This window comes from Monodelphis domestica, chromosome 3 (assembly GCF_027887165.1).
Source record: "Monodelphis domestica isolate mMonDom1 chromosome 3, mMonDom1.pri, whole genome shotgun sequence".
NCBI lineage: Eukaryota > Metazoa > Chordata > Mammalia > Didelphimorphia > Didelphidae > Monodelphis > Monodelphis domestica.
In genome coordinates this window covers 332,119,355-332,140,586 of record NC_077229.1, presented here as the reverse complement: position 1 = coordinate 332,140,586, position 21,232 = coordinate 332,119,355, and the positions used below count along the sequence as shown (strand labels likewise).

Below are 21,232 nucleotides of genomic sequence, written 5' to 3'. Positions count from 1 at the left end.
TATAATTAATTCATATCTTACAAGCACAAAGGTAAGTTTGTCGGTGGCAGATCACTCTCCAAGGACATTTGTTTATTTGTAGCTGAAGCAGCTACTAGGCAAATCTGATCTCAGATACTTACTAGCTATGTGATCCTGGGCAATTCACTTAGCCCCAATTGCCTAACCCTTAATGTCCTTCTGTCTTGGAACCAATAACTAGTTTTCTAAGACAAAAGGTAAAAGGTTGTTTGTTTGTTTTTAATTATTTTAAGTAGTGTTAGCTGGTCAAATAAACATAATACATAATGTTCACATGTGCTATTTCTTTTTAAAAATTAGTTCAGTAGCCATTCAGTTGATATTATGTTTTAGTAATTTAACTTTATATTAACTGGATATCCAAAAGTTAACCCACAATTAATTGTGTCAATGGTTCTGGTTTGAAAGCTATTTAGACCAAATTTGCAATCTTTTTCCAAATAGCAGTTAATAACCTTGGAATCCCAAATCAGTAAGGCATTCTGATACTAGATTTATAACTATGGTCCAGAACCAAGTGATCAATGTAAAGTGAGGCAAGATGGAATCTAACAGACCCACCTTACTCCATCTATTTCAGAGTATGAATAATTCAGCTATAGAGGGAATCAGTAATTGACAGTATGCCTATGAAATGCTATTTTAAATCTCGATAGAAGCTCTGTTTTAAAATATCTTGTTTGAAGCCTCGATTCATAAAAATCATGTTGTTTCAAGTTGTTTGTCTGATATTCTGAATACAGTCTCCTAAATAAGTGCTATAAATGGTGTCTTAATTATCTGCCTAAGCCAAGTCATCATCATCATCATTATAATAATAGTAATAATAGAAGCACCTACTATGTTTTAGGCACTGTGCTAAGCACTTTATGAATAGTATCTCACTGATCCTTACAACAACCCTTGGGGACAGGTGATATTATCATCATAATTTCATAGTTGAAGAAACTGAAGACAACAGAAGTGACTTGCCCAAGGTCACACAGCAAATAAGTGTCTGGGGATAGATTTGAATTTGGGTATTCTTGACTTCAGGCCCAACATTCTTTCTACTATGCCATCAAACTGTCCTAAAAAAGCTTATTAAACTCTTAATGGAACTGAAATAGAGTGTGAAAAGTACTATTTCACCTATACTTAAACATTTACTAATTTACTCATTGGGAAAATACATTTCAGTATCTAATTACATGCAACAAAATCAAAGGTAGAGAAGGTAAGAGAAGTAGTCCACAAAGAACCAATACCATGCTAACTGACTATACCTGCAAAAGATATACTACCTCTCTACACATGAAGAAAAGACACCTCATTGGATCTATTAACTCCACAGGGGTCACAGAGTATAAAAAGTAATCTTGTCCTTTGTCACTTAAACACTAAGAAAATTTAGAAATTTGGCTAACCTATTGATCAATTTAACCAGTGTCAGGTTCAAATATGATAATGTATGTAAAGGACTTTGCAAACCTTAAAGAGCTATATAAATGCTATTATTATCATCATTTGTACAAGTCATAAGCAGGAATACTCATTTGAAAGCACCATATAACAACCTCTTAATTTTTGAGCTATGAAAAAAGGCCAAATTCATTTAAAGAGTTCAAAATCCCTTTCTGGTAAAAAAAACAACAAAAAACATCTATTTGTTTTCCTGATAATAGTTATGGATGAAATTTCCATGGTGTTAACTTCATTTTTCTAAAATAAATTAAGGGTGATTAAAGAAAGTCATTTTTTTTAAACCCACACCATTATAGAAACCCTACCAGCAGTAAGGAAGGATTCTTATACACTAAAATCTTATCTAACCTCAAAATTTTAAACAAAATAATTTTAATGTAGCAGCAATGACCTGGATTAATCTGAATATAAACTTACCCTGAATGTGGAGCTGCTACTCCTTTATGAGAGGGAGATAAGTTCTGAAGTTTGCTTCCAAAAGAGCCACTGACAGAAGACCCTTTACTTGAAGGTACAGCTTTCAATAAAAATAAAAATTAACATTAGTCTTTACTAGGAATGTATGAAAATGTTCTGCTGCATCTCTTTAAAAGACTATTTTGGCAATAATTTCTTAGGCAAGAATAAAGCAGAACTGCAACTTGTAGAGAAAATTTAAAATGGCAAGAAATTCTCAGAGATCAAAAGTCATTCCATAATCTCATGATAATTTTTGCTGATTTCATTATTCAGTTACAAAAAAGGAATGTTCACAAATGCCTAATTCCATAATATTTAATGAAGCATTATCATAGGACTACATGAGACAGTAAAAAAGACCTTTCAAGGTAACCAAAAATGCTCTAAGGTACAGTAGACCTTTATAAGTGGCATCACAGTCAAAAGATCAGGAACCATTTGAGGTTTTGTTGTTTTCATTGTTTTGGATAAAAAGTAGCAATAATAACAACAGAAGTGAGAGCTAAAGAGCATTCCTATGGCAATTATGATTTTTAAAAATATATATTCTGTGATGTTATAATAAATGATAAGCTCTAATATGAAGTCACTGAGCTCAAGTGTTCCTAATGACCATAAATATATAAGCAATGACAATTTGTACCTATTATCTGACCCATTCTGATCCTGAATCAAACATGTAAATTATCATTGTTGCATTTGGACAAGACTCCAGGTTTACTATAGCAGCCGTAGTGTGAATCCCCATTCTTGGGGTCCCCCAATTACCAGCTGAAACCCTGATCAAATTTCTGCTCCCAATTGAGAAACTCCTACTCAAGTCTGGTATTTCCAAATAAGCTCATCCATAAGATATAAAACTTCCCTACGCAGACCCCATTCTGAATGTATACCTCTCATGTAAATCTTTGCAAAATATATGTCTCCATTCCTCTCTCCCCCACCCCACCCCCAATTCTGGGTATATTTTGTGTAGCACCAAATGTTGTCTGTACTGTCATAAAGTATATATTCTTTGTTCAATTGCCTGCTTACTATAGCAAAAAGGAATAAAACTCATGTTTATAACTAGTTTCCCAACTATCAATTTCTTGCAAACCTCTGAACTTGGGTCTTTGCTCTAAGCTGAGTCAAGAAACATTTAAAGCAATTACTAAGAGGCAAAAATAACTGAGATTCAGAAGCCTGAAATATAATCTTATTGAATATTTTACATAACATTACTTTTTTTAAATCTCAGCAACTTTTGAGTCAAATATGACTTCTTTAATTTACTTTGTTGTAGCATCACACTACCTTCATGTCTTATCCTGGTAAATATTTGGAAAATACCTATGGAATTTATGGTACTTCATACCTACGACAGACTTGCTAATGTTACTTGGCTGTGGTAAGCGTGATGATGCTGAAGGTACTGTTCCTGGAGAATTTGTCTTTTTAAAGGCAGGCGGCTTGTACTAAAATAAAGAAAATAAATTAGGAACTTTTTGTGATAATTAGGAACAAATTTTTCTTAGAAAAATGTTCTCCTTTAACTGCATATTTTTCTATTTTAATTTTATATGCAATAACTTTTTAAGAGTAGTAAATTACTTCAAAATCCAGGTATCAAGCAATATAGACAGACTAGAAACACGGAGTAACAGATTTTTACTACATTTTAAAAACTAACATTCAATCAAAACTAATTAAAACCTAACATTCAACCAAACAGTGAATGAATCATTATGATGACTATTTAACCAAATCAATGAACTATCATGATAACTATTAATTTAGACTCTTACACCTTTTGTCTTATAATAAATACTAAGTAAAGCAATCCAAAGCAGAAGAGTGGTAAGGTCTAGTTAATAAAGGTTAAGTGACTTGCCCAGGGTCACCTAGCTAGGAAGTTATCTGAGACCACATCTGATCACAAGACCTCCCATCTCTAGGCCTGGCTCACTATACTCTAAGCTACCCAATGATGACTTTTTATTAGATAGATATAAATAAATAGAAAACTTTCATAGGTGATGGATCTCAAAATTCCAAGCACTCATAAACAAATAACCTTGTCCAAGATATGCTGATTATACAGTTCCTAACAGTTTAGAATTGTCTGAATTCATGCAGTACAGAATATGGTCTCAGAAATGCTAGCTACAATAATAAGACAAGAAAAAAGAAATGAAATAAAAAATAGGCAATGAGGAAACAAAACTATTATTCTTTGCAGATGATATGACAACATATTTAGAAAATCCTAGAGAATCAACTAAAAAACTAGTCGAAACAATTAATACTTTAGTAAGGTTGCAGGATATAAAACAAACCCACATAAATCATCAGCAATATACTACCAACAAATCCCAGCAGGAAGAGATAGAAAGAAAAACTCCATTTAAAATAACTACAGACATTTCTTAGGAGTCTACATGCCAAGACAAACCCAAAGATTATATGAACAGAATAATGAATTTCAACAAATAAAGACAAAACTAAACAAGTAGAGAAATATTTGTTTATGAATAGGTTAAGCCAATAAAATAAAAATTAGAATTCTACCTAAATTAATTTTCTTTTCAATGCCATACCAAAGAAACTAGTGAAGAATTATTTTATAGTACCAGAAAAAAACCTAGTAACAAAACTAATCTGGAAAAACAAAAGGTCAAGAATATCAAGGGCATTCATGAAAAGTAAATATGAAATACCAGATTTCAAATTCATCATTTGACAAATATTGCTGCAAAAACTAGAAAATGGTTTGGAAGAAACTAAAAATAGACCATCATCTTGTAATGTACCAAGATAAAATCAAAATCAATAAATGATTTTTATATAAAGGATGATATCATAATAGTGTGATTGAAGAAATTTGGGCAAAGACAAAAAATTGGATCTGCAAAGCAAGGAGAGTTCAGATCATTTGGAACACACAAATCATCAGAGGAGGGGAGAGAAACAGTTCCAATGGAAGTTTGAGAGAGAGGCAGTTGGGACTCTAGCTGCCTGGGAATTCACTTTTCTGCTTGTGCCCAAAGGTGGAGGATAGACCCCTTCATCTCGTCACTGGCCATGGCTATGAGCTAAAGAGATATTCAGTCGTGCCCAGAAGAGACCCTGGCAGAGTTATTGCCATTTTTTCCTCTGAGAAAATACTTTATTTTTGCTGAAGAAACTTATTTTTTCAAAACCTTTATCAATGTTATAACTAAGATCTAATTAGGGACATCCTTTTTTTTTCCCCCTCCTTCCTAAACTCACCCTTATCTCCTTCTCCCCAAAAATAAATAGATCCTTTAGTTAAAAGAACTAGTTTGTAGGTTTGGTTATTAGTGGGAAAATTATAACTTACCATCTGTAAGAAAATCTCCATCAAGACAGTTGGGAAGGAAGAACAGGAAGTAGTGGAGGGGAGAGGTCCAAGATTTAGCCTCTTTCTTTTGCTTACTTCCTGGAGCAACATCTTTAAATTCCACCACTACAATTCACCTAGTTTCCCTCTCTAGTACAATACGTAAACATGGGGAAATGTACTGGTCGGATCCATGGATAAAGGAAGAATTTATGATCAAAGAAGAGACAGAGAGGAATACAAGAAGTAAAATGGATCAGTTTGATTACATGAAATTAACAGTTTTTGTACAAATAACAGCAATGCAGGCCTACAGTAAGTATTTCTGATAAAGGCCTCATTTCTCAAATATACAAAGAATTGAGCCAAATTTATAAAAATAAGGGCCATTCCCCAATTGATAAAAGGTCAGAGGATATGAATAGGTAGTTTTTCAGAAGAAATCAAAGCTGTCGATATTCACGTGAAAAAATGCTCTAAATTACTATTAGAGAAATGGAAATTAAAACAACGAATTAAAGTTGTTGTTGTTTTTAATACTGCAAATTATAACTTTCCAAAATGCTTATTTTCAGATACAGGAAGAATCACAAATCATGTATTAGAGGATGAACCCCTGACTTCAATTTGCCTGGTTTGCTTGTCCTAATGACAAAGAATAAAGAGAACTAGAGTAGGGAGAAAAACAGGGTGGCTTCTATACTCTCATTTATAATCTTCAGAATGAGGTGTCGGATACATTTTCATCCCATCATAAAGACTGAAGCTGCCTAAAGTCACCACTAGCCGGTCAAGACCTTGGCTCTTCCTTGCCTAAGCAGCAATCTAGGGAAGTATATGCCCTTCCTCATTAGCTTCACGTCACACCTATCAGATGGGGAGGAAAATGGCAAATGCTGGAGAGGATGTGAAATTCGGAACTGCATCCAAAGGGCTGTAAAATTATGAACATCCTTTTTAAGCCAGCAATATCAATACTAGGTCTGTGTTCCAGTTTTTTTTTAAAGGAAAAAGGCCTTTTTTGTACAAAAATACTTATAGCAACACTTTTTGTGGTGGCAAAGAAATGGAAATTGAGGGAATGATGATTAATTAGGAAATGGCTGAACAAGTTGTGATAAACGATTATGATGGAAGACTACTGTGCTAGAAGAAATGGTGGACAGGATGAAATCAGAAATACCTGGTAAGTCTTATATGAACTGATGCAAAATGAAGAGAATAGAACCAGAACACTATACACAGTAATAGCACTATTGTGAGTAGTGATTAACTATGAATGACTCCGCTACTTTGATCAAGACAATGATGCAAGTCAATTCCAAAGGATTCATAATGAAAAACTCCAGAGAGAGAACTGAAGAATTCTGATTGCAGACTGAAGTATAATTGTTTCACTTCCTTTATGTTTCTTGATTTTTATTGGGGAGGGAGGGTTTGGCTAAAAAAACCACAGCTAATATGAAAATATTTTGCATGACTTCACATGTACAACTGATATCATATTGTCTGCTTTCTCAAAGGGTAGGGGAGAGGCAAGAGATAAGGAGAGAATTTGGAGCTCAAATTTTTCAAAAAGTCAAAGTTAAAAATAAATTTAAATTCTTTTAAAGAAAGGGAGATAATTAGTTTATAGTCCTAGAGCTAGAAGAGATTTCAATGGTTATCTAGCCCAATCTCATCATTTTACAGATGAAGAAAGAAATTAAGATCAAGGAAGTGACTTGCACAAGCACACAAGTATTGTCAGAAGTAAGTTTGAGCTTGGGCTCACTTCTTCCAGTCAGTGATCTTTCCCCCTGCACCACACTGTCATTCCTGGTCTTGTTGATAACAGGTACCACAATGAACTAAGAGAATCTGGAGAGGAAGATGAGATATTAGACTTATGTGGAACAGAAAAATAGAGAAGAATTTCGTTAAGTGGTCCTACAGTATGAAATTAACTGTATGATGAAAATTCTTTTTTAAAAATCAAATGTTATATTTTCCCAATTACGTGTAATAACAATTTTTAATATAAGTTTTCCAAAATTATAAGATCCAAAACGTCTCCCCACCCCCTTCCTCCTCAGAGTTAGTAATGTAAGGATAATTTTAGTGTTTTGACTTAAAATCTAAATAAGTGGTCACCATGGGAAATTCCCAAATATGAAAAATACCCAAGTCAGCTGGGGATTTATGGAGATTTTAATTAATATAAATGAAGGAATTAAGGGAAGGAGAGAGGGAGAGGGAGAAGAGGAGGAGAGGGGGAGAGAGGGAGAGAGAGAGAGAGAGAGAAAGAGAGAGAGAGAGAGAGAGAGAGAGAGAGAGAGAGAGAGAGAGAGAGAGAGAGAGAGAGAGAGAGAGAGAATGAATTAATCTAATCTGCTGCTCTGGCTCAGGCTGAGTCAAGCAGTAGTTAAAGGCCTTGGCCAAAGTGGCCTCCCTAAGCCTAAGGGAAAGAAGAGTCAGTCTTCTTACTCATCAGGAGACCATCTCCAAGCTGGGTTCCAGTCCTCCACTCAACTCAATTTCCTGAACTTAGTTCAGAATCTAATTCAATTCCTAACTGAACTCAATTAGCCTGAACTTACTTTTTACCCTTCCTTTTAAAGAAAATTTTCTCTCATGTCACCTCCCCTAAATTTTCACATCTACCAATCACAGTAGACGCTTTTTTCCCCAAGACTGTCCATTTTTAGTTTTCACCACTCTTTAGTTCACACCTTCTCTGGTTAGATTATATATTCTGAATACTTCACACCTCTTTGTTAAGCTTGCCTTTTGTAAATCACTTGACCTTTTTGTGATTAATTTAACCTTTACAGGTACTTAACACCTTTTTGTATTAGATCTAAAAAGAGATCTAGCTTAAGGTCCCAGCTTCACTATAAGGTATGAGTTAAGTACCTTCATTGTTTAATCAGGAGTTTACAATTTTTATCTTCCCCTAAGGTATGACTAATTAGGATGGAGTAATTTTAAAAGTTCCCAATATATTTCTGATTCTTGTTAGACCAAGTATCTCCATTGTTACAATAAGGGAACAGCTATAAACTAAATCTTCTAAGGTACAGTCTGAGTAGTTTTAAGATTCACAGTAAGCAATTTGACCTGAGATCATAAATGTATTATCATACAAAACATACTTCCACATTGGTCACTATTATAAGAGAATACTCATATAAAATTAAAACCATAAAATAAAACCATAAATAAACTAATGTAGAAGATAGTATGCTTTGACATTATAGAGATTCTTAAACAACAGCAAAGGAGAAGTAATTCAATAGAGCCAAAAAATGCAGAGAAAGAAAAGGTAAGATCTTTTGGAAACATAATTCAACAGGATCATTTCGTGAATGAAAAAAATAAGTAGTTTTCCACATAATGAACTGCTAGCAGTCATGATTCAAACTCCAATATTAAAATATCCATTTGTGTACTACTTCCACTATACAACGAGGTATAGAAAGTCATTTTCAAGTTGTTTTTAAGAGCTCCTTGTGTTGTCTATGTAAGAATTTGCCTTTTTGAGAAAAAAAATATAGCTTTAAACCACTTTATTATTTATAAAGTGCTTTCCTAACAATAGCCTTATGAAATAGATGTTACAAATATTATCATCTATATTTTACAGGCGAGAAAACTAAGAGTCAATGATAACAATTAACAATATTTGAACTGAGCAATCTGTCTCATTTCAAAATCCAGTATTCTTTTTAGTATGTCATTATTTCTCTATGTAATGAAAAGTTGGATAAAAAACAAAATCATGTACAAAGTATTATTTTCCCTACTGAATTATATTATAAATTTATAGAAAATTTCCATAAGGAAAGAATGCTGGCCCCCAAGACATAATTAAAATCACACTAAGAAAACTAGAAATCTTTTAAAATTATAACTTAAAATCACGTAACAACACAGTACAAAACAGAAATGTTATACTGAAACAATGAGCTGTGCTTTGGTCATGTTGAATTTGAGATGTTTATGGAATGTCCACTTCAAAATGTCCAATAGGCAGTTTGTGAGGGGGATCAGCATTCAGGGTGAGACTAGAAGATGTCTTGAAGTGGTGACTTATTGAGAGCAATGACATTCTTATCTAAACTTTATATTTTTCCTAGCACCTAGCATAAATGTTTGTTGTATTTAATTGGAGGAAAATTAGTTTTACTATGCAGCAAAATCTGGTTTTCCCACTCCAGTTATATACATCTTCAATTTATATGCACATGTTCTTTGTTTATATGCACTACTAAAGTGCAGGCAGAGAAAAGGTCAAGAATGGAGGTGACAGAGTTATGAGATTTAGAGTTTAAATCTTATCAGATATGGAAAGTGAGTCAGGCATTTGTGGCTGTGATCGAACAGTTGCAAGATTGATATAAAAAATGTCAATTTGAAATAAAGCTCATTTATCAAAACTGAGAGAAATTATACATTATCTGGCTTCCTTCACATACTCATCACCTGGTTCCAAATTATCCAAATGTAACTATTTTGTCCAAAATAGGTCATTTGTCACATAGTGTGCTTATCTTTATCACTATTTATGTAAATGGGATGCTACATTTATTTTGTTTAGAAGTTTTCTATAAATAATTCTATAAATAAATGGGCTTCTTTCCCCATAATAACAAATTCATTTATATAACTTATTTCCATGACAGTGGGTTTTTACTAAGTTTTTTTTCTTTTAATAAAGGCAAATTGGTAGCATGCATTCTTGCATGGGTAAACTTATAAATCTCCCAAATGAGCTCTGTGCACAAATACCAAAAGAAATAAACCCCATTATTTTTGCTCCTTAAACATAAGACAATGAGTTCTCTTCTCCAGACAAGTACTTGTTGGGTGTGTTGTAGTGAGGGGCTCTTTGAGCTACATGCTTACTTTACTCTTTCAACTCTGAAATTGTTATTGTTAACATTCTACTTTATTTTTCTTCTAAATCTTTCTCCTCTCAATCATTTTTTTCTTTTGTCATTATAACTTTAAAAATACTTAGAATCAGACTTTTAGAGTTGAAAGGATCCTTAGAGTCATGGGCCAGTTCCACTTCTCCTAAATCACAGTATCAATTTTCTTAAATTAATTTAATCCAATTTCTATTTAAATGTCTTCTGGAATATAAAAGCTTACAACTTTCAACTGTATGTTGTCTTTCCTATCTATCTAGAAATGGTTTAACACAAAACATTTTACCTGTGCTCGAGAGGTTGACTTTCCTTTAGTATCAGTAGAAAATTTGCCTTTATTACTAATACGAGCAGCTTGTTCCTTACAGAAATTAATATGTCTGTCGGCTGCATTCTCATTGAATCTCCTCTGGCAATATGGACACTGAATGTAATCTAAAAAAATAGAAATACAAAACCAGATTAATACTACTGTATAGGTGTGAAATTCATAGCTGTTTATATATACATTATATGTGTATGTGTACACCAATACATACATATATTCATACAAAATACATAAGTACACAGACATAAATACACAAAAATCTTCATAATAATTAATATTTTAAAGGTGAGTAGGAAAATCTAAGTTATAAATTACTAGCTTCTTCATAATTTGATTTTTTAGCAGGCAAGTCATGCCTGTCCCCAAAAAGGAGGACTTTGGATCAGATAACTGCTGAATGCTAGCATTTCCCCTCCACCTCAGCTAAGAGGAGAAGGGGATAGAGAGGAATAAAAAGAAGATAAAGAATCCTCACAGTACTATGGTATGGATAAAGAAAAGGTACTTTTTCTTTATTTCTCATATTCTTTCGTTGGATGAAAATGAAAAATTCTGTGGGATAATTAACTTGAGGATTATACTTGGAATATTCATTATATTGACGTATCATGTTTAAAAAATAAGGGTCTGAATATGACACAGCTTAGTTCAACAGGAAAAAATATTTTCAACAAAAATAATTTTCTCAACTTTTCATATGATTTCTCTGTGCTAAGGCACCAAAATACATTAGATGGGGTATATATGATACAATTTCCTAATGAAATAATTATATTAAAATATATAACAAAGAGATTTCATAGACACAATTGTAATAAAGAGCAGGGTTCACTTACAGCCAAAGGAAATAAGAAACAGTGGTATTTCTAATATATAAAAACAAAAAGTTATCCCAAGAACAAATATATATCACTAAGATTTACCTAAATTAGTCACCTGACTCTGGATGGCACAGAAATTAATTGCCTTTAAATCTAGAAATGAGTCCAGAGCAAGTTTCCTTTGGGGTAGGGAATATCTCCTTTAGAGGATCCAAATGCATGGCCTCAAAGTATTGCCTCAAAGTATTCTTCCTCTGTAGGACAGGACTAGAGCCCCTAATAATGAAAAGGCAGCCTTCAATAAGGCCTCAAGATGTGATAGTTCTTGCTATAAAACCAATTCCCTACCTTTGATCTCCTTACCATTATAAGGGTGGTAAGAATACTAATAGTTTACATTTAATTAACAGCTAATGACTTATAAAGTGCTTGCATACATTATCTCATGAGTGGCAACACAAGTATTATCATCATCTAGCTTACAGATGAGGAAAAGAATTCAAAGAACTTGCCAGAGGTTGTTCTGTTAATCAGTGGCTAAACCAATATTTGAACCCAGGTTTTCTGATAATTCTAATCATTTCTCAAGCATCAAAAAACTAAAAACTAACTTTGTGAAAGTAAAGGAAAGAGAAGCAAAATTAATAGTCCTGAGCTGCCCAAGTCCTGCATTCACCCTAGGTAAGTGGCATTCTCAAAAACTAGAAAAAAAGAGTCTATCCTGAAATTCTTTAAGTTAATGCTTAACAGTATATCAACCTTACTTTTTTCCCCCCCTCTCATACTATATATCCAAGTGTTCCTAATTGCTAGTCTCAGGATTCAAGCTTAAGAAGACCTTTTTACTCATAATCTCCACCTTAGTCCTTCTTATCTATCATCAGCTCTTTGATAAATCAATACCATCATGGGACTTTTAACTAACTCCTACCACTTGACCTGGCAACCCTTTTCAGAATTTCTGGTTAATAAAATCAAAGTCCCACCCCACAATGACAAAAGACAACTTGTTTACAACTAGTCTTTCTTAATGAACAGTTTAGTATAGTAGTGGTCTCTCGGTATAGTCTCTCGGTAACCGAGGATGACGATTGTCTTTGTGCGCTTTCATCTGTGACGTAGATGAGTGTGCACAAAAACACTTGTGCGTGAAGGAGATTTAAGTGGAAAAGTCGATGCACAAAGACAGTCCCACTCTCTCGGCGTTGGAAGCCTGGGTCCAGTGGCATGAAAAGTCGTTACACCTGGAGACTTCCTCAGCTGCATTGGATGGCCGTGTTGTCCTTTGTGCTCCAACATGCCCTAAGCACTCCACAGTGCTTTGCTGCGTCGCCCTCTCAGCCGTTGAACGAGGTTGTAAAGGGTGACCAGAGTAAGAATACTGTCTTATAAAGGTTAACCCAGGGAACACATGAGAATGAATCAAGGAATGAGTGTGATATAATTGCAAATGAGTTGAGGATAAATGAAAATGGGAGTAATGAAAGTAATATAGGTGGTAAAACCAATGATGTAACCCCATATTCTTGCTGCTTATTCCCTGTTCCAAATCAAAAGATGGTCTAGGATAGTAAAAAACTTCCTTTAGATGTTGATACTTATACCTAGGCCAGTTTCTCTATTGTTGGCAGATGAGCAAAATATTAAAATCTGTGAAGAGTTTTGCAATATATCACCATCCCACTTTGAAAGCTTATTCCTTATTCATAATTCATTTTATTTTTCTTGTCTTCTCAATGTTGGGGGAGGGAGATAATTTTGAACTGAAAATAAAATTTAAATTAAAAAAATTTTAAGCATATTACTATGGATTTAATTAGTATGGGATATGAAGTGCACCACTTCAGATCTATATTGTCTAAATGTATGTACTATTTAATCTAAATTTTTCTTTAAATAAATGAAAAAGTCAATGAACAGTTTAGAATGAAGTATTTCACTACCTCCTGGAAAAGTGCCACAGAATGAAATATCCTGCCAAAAAACTAAACACTATGCTCTGGTTCTGCATGGAATAACTCAAAATGGAAACTGCGCAGCCTGTGGTCATTTTATATTAAAATTCAAAATTTCTTAACCTAAGTAGCAATTGGACTTTCCACACATTGAGCCTGCCTGAATAGCCCACTTAAGAAATTCTCCAGAAAGCATAGGCATTGCCTATAGCTTTATTTTTGTTTTTAAGATCTGAATATTTCTCAAAATCCTGCCCCACAAACTTCACTACCTATCAAGCAAAGGCTGAATTTTATGACTTCCACAATATCGAGAATAGGTAGCCTCATGGATGAAGCGATCAGAAGTCTCTCCACCAGATAGGACTTCCCCTGTCATGTCGACACGAAAGAGCTGGATCAGTTTGACGAATTTTGCTGGGCAACCGAGCTTGCTGAGGATCACCCACAATGTGTCCCTGTTCACTGTGTCGAATGCCTTTGTCAGGTCTATGAAGACAATGTAGAGACTTAGGTTCTGCTCAAGGCATTTTTCCTGCATTTACCTCACCGTGAAGACCATGTTGATGGTGCTGCGATCTGGTCGGAAGCCACATTGTGATTCAGGCAGGTTCTTCTCTGAAAGAGATGACAGGAGTCTGTTGAGTATAATACGGGTGAGGATCTTTCCAGCAGTGGAGAGTAGTGAGATGCCTCTGTAGTTGTCACAGGCTTCGTGAGCCTTTGTTCTTGTATAGGACTACGATGGAGGCATCTCTGAGTTCTGGGGGCATGTCTTCCTCTTCCCATATGCTGGTCAGCACTATGTGGAATGCCTGGAGCACCTTTCCATTTAAGGCCTTGTACACCTCGGTTGGGATCCCGTCTTTACCGGGTGCCTTGCCTGCACTCATTTGTTTAATGGCTTTTTGGACTTCCTCTATTGAAGGAGGGACATCAAGTCGTTCAATGGTGCAGTTTTGGGGGATCTGGTCAAGGGCGCTTTGGTCGACTGAAGAGAGTCGGTTGAGAAGCTGACTGAAGTGTTCTTTCCACTTGTTGCTGATGCCTTTTTTATCTTTTATGAGAGTGTCACCATCAGAGGATAGCAAGGGAGTGGTGGTGGGTTTTAATGGCCCATAGACAGTCTTGAGGGCACTGAAAAATTGTTTGTAGTTTTTCATATCAGCAAAACGCTGGATTTCTTCTGCCTTTTTTTCCCCACCATCGGTCTTGCATCTTCCTGATCTCATGCTGTGCCGTGGCTTGGAGAGACTTGAATCTGTCCTTTTTAGGAGCAGAGTTTTGGGGTTTTTTTGCCACTCCATAAAGGCTTTGTTCTTTTTGCTCAATAGGTCTTCAATAGCAGTACTGTTCTCATCGAACCAGTCCTGGTGGTTGTGTTGTTTGGGGCCTAGGACTGCCTTTGATGTTTCTTTCACTGCATCTCTGAACTGGTTCCATTTCTCGGTTGAGCTTCCAGTGAGTGGTCCCTTGGCAGACAGCTTGTCGTCCAGGCAGGACTGGAATGTTTGCAAATACGATGGATCTCTAAGACGACTCACATTGTAAAATGTGCAAACTGTCTGGGCCCGTTTTGGATGGCGAGTGGATTGGAGTGACCCAGTGGATACTTAGTTTCTAAATCTGCTATATCCTAAGATGCCACAGCTTATAATTGGTCTGCTCCTATAGTATAGTTCAAGGATGTAGGGAAGGGGCAATTCCTTTCCCCCTAGGAGTTTTAATCAGTGAACTGTCAGTCAGGAATTATCAAACTCATTTATCAGGACAAATAGCAATGGAACATTTTTTCCTAGGTCCTCCTGAGTCATTCAAAGGGAACACTCATCTCTTAAGCGGTACCACTCTAATGAATGTTCTTCTTGAACTAGAAAGGATAGGAAGGCTATTTCATATAAAATATAATGCATTCTATTATAATGGATCAGTCATGGGTCATATGTATGTCAATGTTGTAAAGCTATACTTCTTCTTGAGTGTAGCACATGATATGCTATTCCCATTCCATCTTTTCATACTGTCTGCACATAGGTTGACATATTTAGCAATAAGATTAATGTGCAGTCCTAATACAATAAAACTTCTCTGATGCCAAGTGGCATGGAGGATGCTTCATAAACCTAGTTAGGTCACTAATAAAATGAGAGTATCTTTTATAGATTTCAGTTTCATACCTTCCACTCACCTTATTTCTGACTAAAGTCCACAATTCATTTCAAACTTCTGGACAGCCCTTTTCCCCTATTCTTCCCCCATATACTTATATCAAGGTAAACTGTAGCATTCTACAAAGTGAGGATCAGACTGAGTAAACTAATTTCACACTGGCACCAGAATGCCTATCATCAAAGTTAATCCACTTTCTCCACTGTTGACTTATATTTCAATACTTAAATGCATGCTTCCTTCCAAACACATGTAATATGTCTCAAACCACAGCTTCTAAGCACCTATTAAGCTTCAAACCAGTCCTTATAGTCAAACAGTAACTAAAGATAGGTGGCCTACATCAGAAAAAAAATAGCTAACATTTCTACAGTATATTAAGGTTTTCAAAGAAATATGCATAACATTATCTTCTTTGAGCTCCACAATAACCTACTACTATTTCAGTTATTAATCCCCATGTTATAGATGAGGAAGAAAACTGAGGCTCAAAGAACTAAACTGATTTTCCAAGATAAACCAAAATTTCAGAGATGGAATTCAGAGCCCAGTTTCTCCTGGTTCCATACCCAGTACTCTTTCCATCATATACATTACTCTTCAGGCTACTGACCACAACTACTAATTTCAAGCAAATACCAGTATATCAGAGATAATATATGGCTATCAATTTTCACACTGGATAACACTACTAGAAATTGAAAGAAAGCCCTTCCTAATAACATAATAGGTAGCCCTTTGACTGAACCTTCATGAACCTAAGAGATTCAGAACTCATATGTCTTTCAGTGGTCATTGGTCCAAAAGGCAAAAGTGACAATTCCCCACCTCTAAAAACAGCTCTACCAGTAACAGATAATGAAGGAATATTTTCAATAAATGTTGTAGTAGTAGGACTAGGAGGCTTATAGCTCAAATATAAATAAGAACCAATTAAGAATCTGAACCATTCTTCCCACTTGACCTAACCAATCCTTCTGCCTGCACAGTATTTCTTATCAAACCTGTCATCCCAGGTGAAAGGAACAGCATAGTAAGGGAAACATGTCTAGAGGCTCAGAATTGCCACTACAAATGTTCATCTTTGACTTAATAGTAGATGTAAGTGGCACAAACATATAAGAACTAACGTTACAATTCATTAAGTGAAGAATTATCACATACTTGACAAGTATGCTCTGAAATCTGGAATCTGTCGATTTTGCTGTGCCTTTTGATCCCAAACTGAGCCCCCCTGCAACAATTCTGTGAGATTTAAAATGGTTGAGGTCTTAAACTGTAGTGATTAAAATAGTGGAAGATATAAATTGTGATAGATATAAGAGAGGGTGAGTAAATTTGACCGCAGAAAATATGTTTCACTACAGTGTCTTGGTTTTAAATCAAATATAAGGTGGTCACCAGGGAAATATTCCCAATTATTCAAATCCCCAAGTCAACTGGGTTTTATAGAGATTTTTAATTAATAATATAATGTGGAATTAGAGAAAGAGTAGGAAAGGAATAATTATGAAGGGCCTCAAGCCAATATGGCCTAGACCTGAGTCTTAAGAGAGAGAATCATTCAGTCAGTCTTTTAACACTCACCACAAGGTCTGCCTAAACAAGGATTCTAGTGACACCAGGCCAGCTCCATCTCAGCTGACTTCACCAGAGAGCCTTCCAGCCAGAGACTGTTCCAAAGGGCCTCTCTCCAGACCTCCAGAGGGACAGAGTCCCCTTAGAGGAGCTCCAGCGAGACCTCCTTAGAGATTGTCCTCCAAGAGCTTCCCTTCTCCAGAGCCTCTCTCAAGAGATTCTTCCCAAGCGGTCCTCATCAGAGATCCTCCAAAAGGAATTCCTCCAAAGGGATATCCTCAAGAGATTCTGCTTTTTCTTATATAGGGGTTTTTCTCCCATGTCATCTCCCCTAAGTCCCTACATCTAACAATCACTGTAGACGCTTTCCAAAGGACTACCCATCTAAATTCCTGCTAAGTCGACCAATCTCCTCAGTAAGTCTGAAGGAGAGAAAACACAGCTGAGTCAGCTAATCTCATCAAGAGAAAACTTGCCCGACCCTTTTAGGTACCTAGCATCCCATTGTATCAATTCTAAAAACAGGCCTGGCTCAAAGAACTCCTTGCCCCACCATAAGCATAGATCCAAGTACTTTCTTTGTTTAGCAAGGAGTTTTCTGCCCTAAAGCATTCTTAAGTACGGGTGGAATAGAGGTACTCCCATAGCAAGGAGTTTTCTCCCCTAAAGCAGTCCCAAGTAGGGATGGGGTAGAGATCCTCCCATAGCAAGTAGTTTTCACATTCAAGTAGAGTTCTCACTATCTGGTAGGGAATTATTTCAAGTAGGGAATTGGAGGATTCCTCAATGTGGAGTAAAATTTTTAACATTCATAAGTCTGTGAAATTTTAAGGTTTACAATTCCTGGACTTTTCATTCTGTTCTTCTAAATGGACCTCCATGGTAATTTAACTGTTTTTCAGTTTAACCAAGCCCTAATGGAACCGTGAAATCCTACTTAAAATTCCAGATTATGTGGGTATACTTGTACCCTGCTTGCACATACCCAGAAAACATTAGGGAACTACTGAGTAACTTGATTCCATGGGTAAAACCTCTTCAGACAATCTAGATTCTCTAAGAAGCTATTACAAAGATCCATGCTAGAAGGTAAACCACTATGTGGACATGAGTTAAAACTTTAATAGCAAACTTGCTATGTCAACATGCCTTATCAAATAACAAAATAGAAACTTCACTTCACTGGCTTTTTTTAGATTCTTAAAGTATTACAAAATTTAGGATGAAGTTTTTATCAAGAGATTATAGAGACTGATACAAAATAAAAGAAGGCAAGTGATATATATTTCACTGTGGAAGATAAATAAAATTTGGGCTATTAACATTTCAAATAAAAGTATTATATGAACAAATGCTAATCACAAATGAAATTTTTCCATGATGTTTTTAACTTTTAAAAGTAAAATATGAAATATCTTTCTATATTCATTCTGAAAAAACAGGGCATGTATGCACACATGTAATTGATCACATTTTAGAAAAAATAGCTTTAAATCCATAGTTAAAGAAATTGAAGTATTTATCTTTAGTAGTTTGGCAGAAATTCAAAATGTTTAAAGCTAAAACTAAAATGCTGAAAATTTTAAATTGTACATTTACATGCTGAATCTCTAAAATCAGGCTGTTCTTTTGAGCTAAAAATTATGATTTATCAGGCCATGACCATCACATTGAAAATGTAATACTATTAAAACATGTAAATGGTTCTCTTTCAATATACCCCTCTTATTAACATATGTCTCATCAATATTATATACCAGGATCATAAGAAGGTGGAGGTGGTGGTGGAAGTTTGCCGCCCTCTTTAAGTGCCTGATCAAGCCCTTTAGCTGCCCTTATGGTGGCAATGAATTCTTCATGTTTTCTTCTCCAATTAGACTGTTTCTTTGGAGGTTCTGGCTAGAAAAAAAAAATTAAGAATGAATAACCAAAAAAATAAGTTTTGTACAAAAATGAAAATGATTGGTAACTTCATTTCATTTTCAACATTGTCTAATTGAAATATTTTCATAGCTTGAAGTGAGAAAAACAAACAACTTGAAAAAGAGGGTGTCCCAAAAGTCTGAGGAGTTTTAAGCTCCTAATAATTTAAAACTCTACTAATACATTTGAGACACTCTGTATAAATTGTTGATATGGCAACTTTTTACCCTACATCTATAAATGAACATAACACACAAATACTGTATTTTAAATATTTAATAAGACATTGAATTGAGAAAAAAATTAACCATTTTCCTTTTGCCTGAAACATCAAATATTATAGATATGCATATTTATGGGTGTGTATTTACAAAGAGCAATAGAGAGATTATATTCTTTTTGTCCAAATCAAAAGGCAAGATCTTTGCAAAAGTTTGGGTCATTTTGACTTCTCTACTAGAAGCAATGCAATGATCCAGGACAATTCTGAGAGATCTATGAGAAAGAACACTATCCACATTGAGAGGAAGAATTGTGGGAATAGAAACACAGAAGAAAAACAACTCCTTGATCACATCGGTTGATGGGGATATGATTGGGGATATAGACTCTAAATGATCATGCTAGTGCAAATATCAATAATATGGAAATAGTTCTTGATCAATAGCACATGTAAAACCCAGTGGAATTGTGCATCGGCTATGGGAGGGAAGTGGGAATAAGGGAGAGAAAGAACAAGAATCTTGTAACCATGGAAAAATATTCTAAATTAATTAAAAATTTCAAAAAAAATCTGAAGCAAAAAAAAAGTTTGGGTCATTTTAATATACAAACTTGTAAACGAATGAAATATTTTTTAAAAGTACAGGCAGTCAGACTTTTTCTTCAAGTCAAATTTGTCTCTATGGGCATTTCATACTATCTAGTGAAATTGCCTTTATCAACCATTCAATGCTTTCTGCTGCTTTCTCAACTGTACACAAGCAGTTAGGCATTACCTTACCACAGCTCACAATATCTACGTTTCAAAGGAACCTATTTTATTTGAAAGGTCAAATTGCTGGCATGTTATTTCTAAACCACTGTATAGCAACAGGTGAATTGCATGCTGATACAAAAAATGAGTAGGACTGAGCACTCAATGGTTTATTATTTCATTTGTTGTCCTCATTAGGACAGCAAATGTTAGAAGAAAAAAAATGCATGTATAATTTAGAATTTAGGGACTTTTTGCTTTCCAGAAAGATTGGATTCTCAGTTACACCAAAATTGAAACAATGTATGCTATTGTCTTCCCATAACTCCTCCAATAATTTGTCATTTTCTTTTAAATCATCTTTACCTATCTTATATAAAATGAAAATGAGTTAATTTAATTTGCATTTTTCTAATTATTAATGATTTGGATAATTTTTTCATATGGTTGTTTGACAGCCTAATGTCCTTCCTCTGAGAATTATACTGGGTAATATTTAAGATATATTGTTCTTTTTTATCAGAGATCTCCAGGAAAATTTTCCCCCATGATAATTGTTTCCCTTCTGATTTTTACTACATTAATCTAATTTGTGCAAAAAAATTTTCAATCTTATATATTCAAAACAGGACATTTCCTCTCTGTGATCCTCTCTCTTGTTCATTCATGTATTCTTCTCCTACTTCCTAGTTACAAAAATTTCCTTCCATCCTCCTCTGATTTTTCTAAACTCATGTATTTAAATGCATGCTTTCATTTATCTTGGTATATGATGTGAGGTATAGATCTAATCTTAATTTCTACAAAACTGTATTTCCTGCTTTCCCACTAATTTTTGTTAAGCAATGACGCATTACTTGAGGAAGGAGAGGAGGAACACTACTCCACTTTCTCCACACTAACTTTTATATAACCATTATGATGGACTAGGCATTGTGCAAAGCATTTTACAGTTATCTCATCTAAACCTCACAAAAGCCCTGTAGGAAGTTTCCATTATTATCCCCATTTTACAGTTGAGGAAACTGAAGCAAATAGAGGTTAAATGACTTGTCACATTTGAACTCAGATCTTTCTGATTCCAGGCCCAGTGCTCCATCCACTGGACTTTGGATTTACTAATTAATTAAATTACTAGGATCTTTTGCTTTACCTAATCTATTCCACTAACCAATTTTTCTATTGTTTCACCATTACCAAAGAGTTTGGATGATGACTGCTGTAAAGAAGTTTGAGATCAGGTACTGCTGGATTTTCTTCTTCATTTTCATAATTTTCCTTG

At 34.8% G+C, this 21,232-nt stretch overlaps 1 protein-coding gene across 6 annotated transcripts in view; it reads right to left on the bottom strand.

The window, feature by feature from the left end:
* ZC2HC1A (zinc finger C2HC-type containing 1A) overlaps positions 1-21,232 on the bottom strand; it is a 131,801-nt gene that overhangs the window by 26,783 nt on the left and 83,786 nt on the right. For all 6 annotated transcript variants that reach the window (XM_056824130.1, XM_056824131.1, XM_056824133.1 and 3 more), the window contains 4 exons: positions 18,809-18,950; positions 10,487-10,635; positions 3,302-3,401; positions 1,903-2,002 (listed from right to left, as the gene is read on the bottom strand). In XM_056824130.1, the coding sequence (XP_056680108.1) occupies positions 1,903-2,002; positions 3,302-3,401; positions 10,487-10,635; positions 18,809-18,950 (491 nt within the window). The remainder of the gene's footprint in view (positions 1-1,902; positions 2,003-3,301; positions 3,402-10,486; positions 10,636-18,808; positions 18,951-21,232) is intronic.